This window comes from Trachymyrmex septentrionalis, unplaced genomic scaffold, assembly GCF_001594115.1.
Source record: "Trachymyrmex septentrionalis isolate Tsep2-gDNA-1 unplaced genomic scaffold, Tsep1.0 scaffold129, whole genome shotgun sequence".
In the NCBI taxonomy this organism is placed as follows: Eukaryota; Metazoa; Arthropoda; class Insecta; order Hymenoptera; family Formicidae; genus Trachymyrmex; species Trachymyrmex septentrionalis.
This window is the reverse complement of record NW_017304428.1, coordinates 138600-151573: the sequence shown is the minus strand read 5'-3', so window position 1 is coordinate 151573 and position 12974 is coordinate 138600. Positions and strand designations below refer to the sequence as shown.

General features: G+C 34.0%; 1 protein-coding gene across 2 annotated transcripts in view; it reads right to left on the bottom strand.

The window, feature by feature from the left end:
- Positions 1 to 4716: 4716 nt before the first annotated feature.
- The window catches only part of LOC108756607 (phosphoribosylformylglycinamidine synthase), a 70496-nt gene continuing 62238 nt past the window's right edge, over positions 4717 to 12974 (bottom strand). For both annotated transcript variants that reach the window (XM_018500541.1, XM_018500540.1), the window contains 2 exons: positions 5986 to 7704; positions 4717 to 5014 (listed from right to left, as the gene is read on the bottom strand). In XM_018500541.1, coding sequence (XP_018356043.1) covers positions 4777 to 5014; positions 5986 to 7704 — 1957 coding nt within the window. In that variant the 3' untranslated portion in view covers positions 4717 to 4776. The remainder of the gene's footprint in view (positions 5015 to 5985; positions 7705 to 12974) is intronic.

Genomic DNA, 12974 nt, shown 5'->3' with positions numbered 1-12974 from the left:
ATTAATTTAAGAGAGGAGATTCAGATAAAAAGCAACTACCAATAATCTTTTATAAAAAAATTTTGAAAATATGTACTATTATATTATTTTTAATGCTTAATTGAATGGTGTAAGAATAAATTAATGAAAAAATTTGTTTTCATTTTTTAAAAAATTTGATAAAAAATAATTAGATCATGAAATCCATCCTTAATTTGTTGGATATTCATTGTTTCCTACATACTATATGAGGCATATCCAACTAAATTAGAATATGAATTTTACGATCTAATTATTTTTTGTCAGAGTTCAAAAAAATGAAAACAAAAATTTTGAAATTAGTTTTACACTATTTCAATTAAGCATTAAAAATAACATAAAAGTACATATTTTCAAAATTTTTGATGAAAGACCACTTTTAGTTGATTTTTGCGTGAATGCTTACTTTTAGATCCGATTGCACCAATGTTATTTTGATTTTAAGCAAAACTTAAAATTCTGTCTTATTTTAAAGACGAAAGAGAGGAAGAGATAATTTTAAGCCTTGCTTAAAGTTAACATAACGTTGGTGCAACTAGAGATATTATCGATTATCGATAAGTTATCGATATTTCAGCGATTAATTTAAATTTATCGATATCGTTAAGATAATTTCGAACCTATGTATTTATACTTTTTTTAATAGTTTCACTTGATTTGTAATCAATATTGAGAAAAATAATTTTAACACGCAGCTATAAAAATTTGTGTCAATCTGTCAACACATTTCACATGTCTCAAACGATCCATTCAAATTTCTGTGTTAATTTTACGCAAAATATGTTAAAGAATAACACTGTACGCATTACATATCTTTGCTTTAAAAATCTAGCAAAGGAGAATGGATTAAAATGGATTAAAATTTTTTTCTATCCGAATGCGTATTTTAAATAGCGAATACTTTTTTTGGATTTAATTGGATTCAATTAGATTCAATTGAATGCAATTGGATTGAAAAACTGCATTTCCTATTTAAAATTTTGAATTGAAGTATTCATAATGCATAGAAAAAGGTAGGTTTATTTTTAGATTGAAAGGCATAGAAATATGCTTCATGCAACTCCTATAAATGAATAAAAATATATTCAGGATTGAAAAGCATTCATTTTAACATTCGTGAATCAATATTTCTGAAAATCTGAATCCATTTCAATTCATTCTTGTTTGCTGGGAGGTCAATAGAAAACGATAAAAAAAATTCTATCAAAATTAATCATGTTTTTGTTTCGTGCTTTTAATAAGTGACTAAGGCTGCGGTCCACTTAGCGCTTCAAACACTACAAAGCATTTGTAGCACTGATATGACTGGTCCATTTGATGCTTCGGAACGCTCTCTCCAATTCTGATTACGTCATCAATACGTCATCGTTTTTATTCCCGCTTCGTTCCAACTGCTTCATCTCGGGGTGGGTTGATTGTAGCGTTCACGTAGCAATTGTAGCATTCGGAACAGTAATGGACCAATCGGAGCATAGCGTTTGGAGCGTAACATTCAGAGCATTTGGAAGAAGCAAGTGGACCGCAGCCTTAATATTATATATTACCGATACAAGTTTAATGTAGATTTGATAAATATATTCCGCATACCTCGCAAATTAAAATCAATGAGTACTTTACAAAATATTATACAGGATGGACCATTTTAATTTATCTAGTTGATTTTCACAAAATTTATAAGTTTCAGACGAAAGTTTTATAGTTTCAAGGGGAAAAAAGTTGGTGACGTTGGTTGACCTTGAAAAGATATCCTTAAAGAATCAGGGCAAACCTAAAATTTTTTAATTGGAACTTCTCATTTCTTATTACATATTCTTATAGTTGACTTCAAAACCTTTTCAAAACACTTTATATTATTTTTTGTTACGTATTTTCGAAGTTACGAGGCTTTAAAGTTACAGTACCGCCGCTGCATGGGTGGCTTGGTTGTCGAGTGTTGAGCGATAGTAAGGGAAAAATAGGCGGCACTTCAGAAACCGGCCTGAAATGTGCAACTAATTCCGAGCACTATTATATATGTTAAGATGCAGCTTAGCCGCTTTTTATATTATTCTAGGAAGAAAATGTCTCCCTGACGTAAAGTTATTTGAAAGTAAAAGTGAATTAATTTATTCATATATTAAAAATGTTCGTACTTAATTATGTCTGAACAGAAATAACCGTGCCTGACACTTGTACTTACTGTTTTCTTTCCATTTTGTTTAATTGTTAATATTTTAATTTGATCTTGTAAACGCGCAGCGATGATCGCTTGGGACGTTCACGCACCAAACATATTATATAAATGCCGTAAACCATATTCTCGCGTTCGCGATTTCGCGCGTCGCGTTTCTATGGGCAGCACGTGACTTCTGCTAAAGACGGAAGTTGTATTAGAACCCCAGCACAAAGATGGTTGTAAATGAATTGTGAAATGCAAATTGTAGCCGTAGATCAACGCACAATGTTTTGATCAATCTACAACTACGATTTATGTTCCGCGACTCATTGGCTAGTATTCATAGTTAGTTCTTACATTCAAGACCGTCTTAGGTTTAATTTGGAAATATCAATCAGAAAGCCATATTAGCGTCTTAAGACAATACTTAAGACAATACGATCTTCAAATAAGAACCAACTGTGAATATCGACTATTGTCAGTTACAGTCATCTTTGTATTTAAACCCTTAGGCAATTCCACGCGAATCGTTGTATTTATACAACTTACTTTTAAACTATTTCATTGGATCATTCTTTTACGTATTTTTTTTATTCATTACAAGTTTCTATGAACCTTGAATCTATTCGGTATTTCTAAAAAGTTCAAACTGTTTGATTAGGCAACGCAATATATTGGGTTGTTCGGAAAGTAATTTCGTTTTTTTCCCAACGGAGGACTTAATTGTATTTTTCACAGCCAACTTCACACTTAAGCTGCATAATCATTATATATTTTGACAGCTGATATAGCAAGGCTTGCTTGTGAAAAAAGTTCGATTGATTCTACGCAGTAGTTTTTGGTTGGTGCCCTATCAAATATGAAAGTGAAAAGCAGCATTCGGCATATTTTACTTTTTTACTATCGAAAAGGTAAAAATGCTGTTCAAGCAAGAAAAAAATTATCCGATATGTATGGAGAAGATGTATTAACAGAACGCCAGTGCCAAAACTGGTTTGCAAATTTCGATCCGGCAATTTTGATGTTGAAGGTGCACCACGTTCTGGAAAGCCAGTTGAAGCTGATGAAGACACAATAAAGGCATTAATTGATGCAAACCGGCGAATAACAACTGGTGAGATCGCTGAGAGATTAAATTTATCGGATTCGACCGTTCATGATCATTTGAAACGCCTAGGTTTAATCTCAAAGCTCATATATGAGTTCCTCATGTTCTTTCGGAAAGAAATTTGTGCCGTCGCATTGACGTCTGTGATTTGCTTCTCAAACGTCAAGAAAATGATCCATTTTTTAAGCGCATCATCACTGGGAACGAGAAATGGGTTGTCTACAACAATGTTAAATGCAAGAGATCATGGAGTAAAAAAGATGAACCGGCTCAAAGCATTTCGAAAGCCGATATTCATCAAAAAAAGGTGATGCTATCTGTTTGGTGGGATTTCAAAGGAATCGTTTTTTTTTTTTTGCTTCTACCGGACAACACAACGATCAATTCTGAAGTGTACTGTCATCAGCTGGACAAATTGAATGATTCACTTAAACAGAAAAGGCTAGAATTGATCAATAGAAAAGGTGTAGTGTTCCATCAAGATAATGCGAGACCTCATACAAGTGATTTGGTAACTCGCCAAAAGTTTTTACAGCTTGGATGGGATATACTGCCACACCTACCATATTCTCCAGATCTGGCACCTTCTGATTATTATTTGTTCCGGTCTCTACGAAATTTTTTAGATGGTAAAACCTTTACTTCAAATGAGGAAGTCAAAAATCACCTGGATCAGTTTTTTGCCAGCAAAGAACAAAAATTTTATGAGCGTGGAATCATGCTACTGCCAGAAAGATGGCAAAAGGTATTGGACCAGAATGGACAATATATAATTCAATAAAATATTTATTCACTATAAGAAAATCGTCTTTCATTTTCATAAAAAAAAAACGAAATTACTTTTCGAACAACCTAATACATATATTCAATTTAAAACAAATGTTTCAACTATACATCATCACATTTGTTAGTTATGTATTTATTTTTGTTATCTATTTTTTTCAATATTCAAATCTTTATTGTTTCTATTAATACATATTATAAATCATATCTAAGGAATGGAAGTAACTTATTACTTGTAACTTTGTTACACTTATAAGTTACTTTTTTGACAATTTTACTGGTAATTGCGTTACTTTTTGTTTGGTAATTGGTAACTGTAACGATAACGTAGTTTTTTGGTAACGGTAACAAATTTTACAATTACTTTTATTGTTATTTTGCACACGTCTGGACACGGTTCGATTGGACACAAACCTCTTATAGTGCTTGAGAACATTAGAAAGCCCCTAGGCATTCATCTGTTGTGATTGGTGGTGATCGATTTTTAAAAAGTAATAGAAAAGTAACGAAAAGTTATTTTCTCACATAATGGTAATTGTAATGAGTTACTTCTATTAAAAATCAATAATTATAACTGTAACTTGTTACTTTTCAAAAGTAACTTTCCATTCTCTGATCATATCAAGTATAAAAAATGAACAATAATAAATGAGATAATAATAATATGGAAATAAAGTTTGATTAAATATATTGTTGAACTTGATTCGAATTCCTAATTGCATTCTTGGCACCACGTATATGCATTGTCGAAAAGTCGCTGCCATGGTGAGGCTTCATAGTTCCATTCTGCTGGTTTCCAAGGCCATTGCCACATTTGTGTACACCTTTCCGGATGCGGCATCATTGCCAAGTGTCGACCATTTTTAGAACAAATTCCAGCAATTCCATTTACGCTACCGTTCGGATTCATAGGATAACGTTCAGTTGGATTGCCATAATCATCCGTGTATCTGTTAACAATGTATACAGAATGATATACAAAATACACATAATACTTTTAAAATATTTGACTTTTATTAAAATGTATTCTATTTATTCTATTTATACAGTAAAATTTCTCTAAATTTGGCTTATAGGGTAATAATAATGGAATGCCAAAGTTATGGAATACTCTCTCAATAGCATGAGTCTACCGATCATCGTATACTTGTACGGTACCTGTCAAAGTGTATGTAACATTAGAAGAACAAGTCACATGTAATATCAAAGTGTCGTTAAAAGAAATCATAACTAATGAAAAAATGATTTTTAATAATTATTTTAAAAAACTCAAAGTTTTCGGATATAAGTAACAAATCAAAGGACTCTTTCTATATAAACCAAATGATAATAAGTAACGGGCAAAGTAAGAGTTAACAAGTTTCTTTAAAATTAACAAAAGAATATATTTCAATTAACAAAGGTAAAATTACCTAACGTTACAAGTTTCGGCTATCGGATTGAGCCCTCTTCAGACATTAACATAACGAAAAAAACCGCAGAACAAAATCAATTATCGCAAATGATCGCATATTCATAACATTCACAGTTCGGGTGAGTCTTGATGTAGAGTTCGACATTATTTCTGTACGATTAAACCGTCAAATGTATTAAAAATCTTGGCAAAGCTCTAGTTGATAAAAGGAAAAACTTAAAAACTGTACACAAAAAGATCTACACGTAAATGAATTAACATACCGGAAATCTAATAAAAATAATAATAAAAAATATTATATGTATTATATTTATACATATGATATATGTACGTAATAGTTTATCATAGATAAGGACATCAATTTTATGTCTTTTTATTACATGCAAATAATCGAAGTGAATAGTTTAGTTATGTAGAAGTCTGTGGCGATATCACATATCACACACATCTCGAGGATTAAAGTTAAAAGTAAAAGTTAAAGTTAAAAGTTAAAATGTAAATATATACCTGATTGTTACACAGTTATTCTGCTCAAGAGTTTTCAGAATTTCCTCGCGAAAAGTGAATCTTCCCTCTCCATGAGCCACCCATACACCTAGCACACTATCCTGCATGTCTTTTAACATGATTGATGGCGAGTTTTCAATTTTAACAGTGGCCCATCTGCACTCAAACCTTTCTGAAAGATTATGATCCAAACAAATTCCTGATCTCTCTCCGTCTTTAGTATCTTCGTCGCCAATCCAACCTAATATGCTCATTAATTGACAACCATTGCAAACACCCAAACTGAAAGTGTTTTCACGAGCAACAAATCGCCGTAGTTGCTCACGTAAAGATGAATGAAAGAGGAAACTCGCTGCCCATCCCTTTGCGGAACCACAAACATCGGCATAGCTGAAACCACCAGGAAAGATAACACCTCTAAAGACTTCCAATGTAATTTGGTTTTCCAGCAAATCTTGCATTGTGACATCCCAGACATCGAAACCCGCTTCCAACAGAGAAGCTGCCATTTCTCTATCCCCATTAATTCCTTCCTCACGTATGACGGCTACCTTAACACGCTCTGCTATATCCTTTAGCACTGGACGAGATCTAACAGGATCAAAATTTAAGCGATAAGCTGGAACAGTTCGTTCTTTTAGCCCGGAAAATTCTTCCAATGCACAAGTGACATTTGTTTGACGGCGTTCTAGTTGATAACTAGTTTCTTCCCAAATGTTCATTGAATCAATTACTGTAGTACTTAATACAATTTCATCTCGAACTTTAACGACTACCTCAGAGTTCATTCCAAGACCTACAGACTTTCCGATTAAATATACTGGAACTCCATAGCATTGTAACATTTTCACTGCTTCATCTTGGTATTTTTCATCTACTTCCAATATCCAACCAAGCTCTTCGCAAAATAAAACATCAATGGCAGAATCAGATTTTTTATGAGTTATATTAACGTTGATTCCTGAGATTCCAGCAAAGCACATTTCTAGAAGACATGTAATCAGTCCCCCATCGCTAATATCATGACCGGCGAGAACTTTTTTGTCGGCGATTAACTTTTGCGTAGCAATAAAGGCATTCTTGAAAGTTTGCACGTTTTCGATGTCTGGCACATCGTTGCCTAATTGACAATATACCTGAGACAAAGCAGTTCCTCCAAGCCGACTTTTGCCATAAGACAAATCAATAAAAAGCAGGCAACCTTGTCGTCCCATAATGGGAGCTTTGAGATCCGGAGTGATTACTTGACAAATATCAGGACACGGTGCATAACAAGATATGACGAGAGTGCCAGGTGCCTTTACAATATCTTTATTGATACGTGCAGCCATGCTAAGTGAATCCTTACCGCCATCGATTGCAATCCCAAGTTCCTTCATTACAGAACACATTGCTGAGCAAGCCTTGTATAGTGCTGAACCTTCGCCTGGAAGTTTTGCTGGCCACATCCAATTGCCACTACACTTGACATCTTGCAATACAGAAATTTGCGCAAACACTAGATTGCTAAGTGCTTCAGCTACTGTCATTCGAGCGCCGGCTGCATCGTTGACTAATCCTTTAATTGGCTGTTCACCAATGGAAGTGGCGATTCCTTTCGTAGAAAAATGCGAAATGGCTGTCACAGCAACGTCTGCCAGAGGAGTATGCAATGGACCAACACATTGTTGTTGAGCAACTAAGCCAGTCACGCAACGATCTACTTTATTCGTCAGATACCTAGCAAAAATGTAATAATTTTCAAATTATTTTGTATCATATTCCTGTATTATATATATTAAGTATACAAATGAATAAATAATAAGTAATTCAATGCTCAATTAAATGAATTAAAATAATCAGTTAAAGGGCTCAGAGCACAAGCAAGATATTCTTCGCTATCGTTAATAAATAATACAAATTATATTTAACAGCAACAAATTATATTTTTAACAAATTATATTTATAGTTAACAGGATATTAATTACTAAAAATCACTGAATATTGGTTTTCAATAATATAATTTTCAATAATTAGTTTTCAATAACTTTACAGAAAAATAGCGACAAAAATTATTTATTTTTTTCTTATAGCGTTCTGAGAATTTTTTCAGAAATTTTCGATATCGCATTTTCTCATGTTGGAAAAATAGTTGCCAATAAGAAAACGCAGTACTAAAATGTTGATAAAAATTCTAAAAAAATTCTTAGAGCTTTACAAGAAAAAAATAAACAATTTTTATCTCTTATTGTTTTTCTGTAAAGTTGATAATACTTGAGTAAAAAATTATTGAAAACTAATATTTTGGTACAAAGGTGATTTTTAGTTATTGATTTCTTGTTAATTATCGCGAAAATTGCAAAATGGTAGAGAACTTTTCGACTCGGTTTAGTCCTATGCAAAAGTCGTTATCGTTACCTATCGAACATCGTGTGTGTGCGCGTGCGCGCGTGCGCGCGTATATAGACTGTAGAGTGTAATTCCGCGTAAAAAAACATAGAATAGCATATTTCCTCGAAATATTACGAAAGAATAAAAATTAGTTTGGTGTAGTTCGGCATAGAATCGCGTAGTTCAGGAAATAATGATTATTAGTTGCATACTTCGGCGTTGTTTCTATGCCTAACTAGGTCCAAATACGCCATTTTATATCTTTCGCGTAGCTTGGCTTAGTTATTTCTATGTTTTATATGAGAAACATGTTTTATCTTGACAGCATATTGAAATGAGTCATATTGATGCGAGAAAGATGGAAGAAATAATTCGACGTATATATTGGTTCCTGCAGATTAGAGAAAAGTATACGGAGCATACTTTTATAAGCAAAAACTGTCTTAAATGTATATCTTTTTCACCACCTTCTGGTAAACTAGAAGACTATTTAAATCCTATTCCGAAAGGCAATATTCCATTTGAAATAATTCATGTTGATCATTTTGAACCAGTATGAATATGTTTCTTAAAATATATATATATTTTTTTTTATAATAGATGCTTTTTTAAAATATGTCAAATTGTATTTAACAAAAACAATAAGTTTTCAGGAAATCATTATATGTTTAAAGATTTTTCGGAACTTTACTATACAAAAGGATCTGCTCTTTTTATCCAAAGGACGCTACAGAAGGATAACAACTAAAAATTTTAATAAAAATAAGATCACATAATTTCATGGATCACATTAATTTTATGAAGGACATTAAAAATTAAGTATTATGTCATTTACATAGCAAAAATAATAATTTTTAAAAAATCAAAATTTTTCCCATTTTTTCCAACAATTTTAAAAAATTTTAAAAAAGCTGTTTTTTTTTAAATTATACTTTTACCCTAATTTAATCTGCACAAAAAAAACTTCCAACAATAGCAAAACAAATATTCCGTTGAATGTGGTTAATGCTTGAAAAAAAGTTATTTCTAGGATGCGGATGTTGGGTGCGATCGCAGGCCGTGCGCGGAGAACCGTTACGTGCGAGCGAGCTGGACGCTCGTTGAAATGAAATAGCAACATTTCTCGAGGAAACACTCAAAGCTCGCCGACTGCACTGAATATCAAGTTGGCTTGAAAACTACTCAATGTAAATAGAGCGCAAAGATTTTTTTCTATATTTTTCTGTATTAATTAGACATCGCGTAAGAACGCTTTTCTTCAAAATGTCGAAGTCTTTAGAGGAAAAATTAGCTTCAATTGGAATTGACAAAAATATTTATATTTTTACAAAGCCGGACCTTATTGTTCTATCTACTTGTATAAGATAATTTCACCTTCTGCAAATCGACGCGAGCCAAGTACCAAACATAAATAATATTCGTAGATCAAAATTATTGGCAGATACTGTCTCCACGACTATTGATATTGCAAAGGTAATTATTACATCATAAATGTTTTTGTCAATTTCAATTGAGGTCAATTTTTCCTCTAAAAATTTCGGCATTTTGAAGAAAAGTGTTCTCCTGCGATCTCAAATTAATTAACAAAAAAGATAGAAAAAATCTTTGCACTGTTTACATTGATTAGGCCTGTTTACATTGAGCTTCGAGTCTCCTCGAATATTATTGCTATCTCATTTCAGCGAGCATTCGACTCACTCGCACACAGCAGTTCTTCGCGCGCACCGCGAGATCGTGCCCAAACATCTGCATCAGAGTTGCCAGGATTTGCCAGTTTTCCAGACCCCAAAGCGCCACACATTTATATGCCAGCATAGAGAAATTGAGTGGTGCACGTCAGTAATTATTTCATTCAGTCACGGCGCAAACTCTGGCGAGCTCTTTGACTCGTGCAATTTATCAATAATTTAGTGGACCAACGAGCCACGGATCACGAATCGCGAGCCGCGGATTACAAATCGCGAGCCATGGCAAGTAATAACGAGCCATTTCATATGGCGCGTAAAGGCTTTCCAAGCCATGGTACGTTGTATGGTGAGCCCAGCTCGACGCACTATGGGATCGCGAATTTAACCTTTTTTATATCAATTTCAAGACTGACCCTGTAATGAGCTTAGGCGAACCAAGACATATCATGTCGAGCCACGGACCGTGGGATATCTCTTCGATAACCTTGACCTCGACATATATTGACTCTAAGTGACCTTGGAAAGGTTTTAAATCGCGGTCACTGTTTGTTCAAAAGTTAACATATAAAATTTAAAAAATAATATCTTATTTCTACTGTATACAATATTGAAAACTACCCTGTACCCTTCCTACCTAGGAATGTTCAACCTTTTACGCGAAACTTACCCCACAGCGACTTTTATCTCACCTCACTTCCGGCCGTGAGGCGTACGACTTTCCACGCAAAGCGACTTCCACCACTTTGCGAAGCAAAGTCTACTTCATTTCTCCTTCCTCTTCCTCCCATTTAGGAGAAAGTCGATCGTCTTTTGGCTAGTCGGGAGGTGGGAAGGACTTCGCTTCGCATGGAAAGTCGAACGCTTCTAAGCAGGAGGGAGATAAGGTGAACCTCGCATGAAATGTCATGCATCTGTAGGCAAAGGAGGAGGTGGGGAGGATCTCCGTTCGCGTAAAAAGTTGAACATCCCTAGGTAAGAAGGGTACAGGGTAGTTTTCAATATTGTACACAGTAGAAATAAAATATTATTTTTATATGTTAATAACTTTTGAACAAACAGTGACCGCGATCTAAAACTTTTTCAAGGTCACATAGTCATGACCTCGACAATATATGTCGAGATTAAGGTTATCGAAGAAATATCCCCTAATGTAAAAATTTAACCAAATTTTTATTCAATTTTAAATCTTCTAACATTTCTTTTAATTTATTAATAATTATCAATTTACCAATAAATATGGATTTAGTTACTACAATTCTGATAGCAACACGTGCTTACGAGCAACATGCTAGCAACGATACGTTGCTATTTGGAAGGATATTTCTAACTAAAGGATATTTGTAACTACTATACTTTCGTGCAGAAATAACTCGTCGGAGTTTTGGTTCGGATGCAAAAGAGGTTCGTGGCGCAGAGATGAGATGTAATTACACAAATAAAACGTATCATTAAATAAAAATAATGCAATATTTATTTTAAAAAAATATATAAAAATACAAAGAAGAAAAAGACTCGATGTCTGATCGAAATCAGCTTATGTGTATGCGTGCGTGCGTGCGTGTATGTGTCGCTATTGGCCGAACTCGCAAACGAGTTTTTGCTGAATAGCGGCGTTCGCGAGGCACGAGCAGTACGCAGGGCGGCGATCAGCTGCGCGATATTGCTGATTACATCACGAAACGCATGTATACGCCAACACGAACGCGATTGTGACGCGATAAATATTCGAGCGTCTTCCCAACTGCAATGGGAAGAGCGCGGATCTGCGAAGCGCATCCCTTAAGCCGGTTCTACATTAGTTGCAAGCTGATCGCAAGTTTGTTGCGACAGCCAATCTGAAACTTGCATTTTCAACGCTTCATATTGGCTGTCGCAATAAACTTGCGATCAGCTTGCAACTAATGTAGAACCGGCTTTACGGAAATGAACTATTGGAAGCCAATAATCACTATTGGTTTATAATTATTCATTCTATAATAATGATTATGTAATAACCATAGTCCACTAATCGGAGTATTTGCAATAACCATTCTCCAATAGTTTTCGAATAAATGATTATTAATTTCATAATCAGATTATTTGCAATGATCATTCCCCAATAATTCTTTTGTGAAATGATTGATTTTATAATCAGATTATTTATAATAATTACTGCTCAATAGTTTTCAACTGTAGTGATTATTGGTGCCAAATCAGATTATTTGCAATAATCATTCTCCAATAGTTCTCTTATTGAATGATTATTGATTCCATTAATCAGATTATTTGCAATAATCACTACAGCACACTACTTTTAATAATTAGGTAAATGATTATTAGCTTTCAATAGTTAACTATTCACAATAATGATCACAATGTATCAGGCTGCTCCTCGCCCTGATGAAGTGGACTGCAAGGTTCATGAAACGTTGGCATTCCAAGAATGGATATGAACATGAAGAAAACTCGGATAATCTTAAATTTTCAAAATTCGCAGTTGCTTAATTTTACCAATATTCATAGGTTATTATTAAATAAAGAAAAAGAGGAAAATAACGAGGAGAAAGCCGCAATAAAATTGAAATTTAAAGCAATTCGACGCACCGCATTTCACGAGATGGTAACACGGAATGAAGTAAAAACATGTGCTCCAGTTCTGATGAAACGCAGATTCATCAATAGTCGCTGTTTTCTCCCGTACGGATTTGTATAATATATTATATACTAGATTGTATAATATATTTCATTTAAACTAGAATAAGTCATGGATTTTTCTCTCCCGACCAATTTGTAAATAAAAACTCGCTGATCGCCTATCAATGCACAAAGATAAGCTTATTCTCGCGCGAAGATAAGTTCACTCGCACTATGACGGGATCAGCTATTAGTTGCTCTCGTTGGCTAGCCTACGCGGGGATACGCTGGCATGAGCGCGCCGCGTGGGATTCTCCG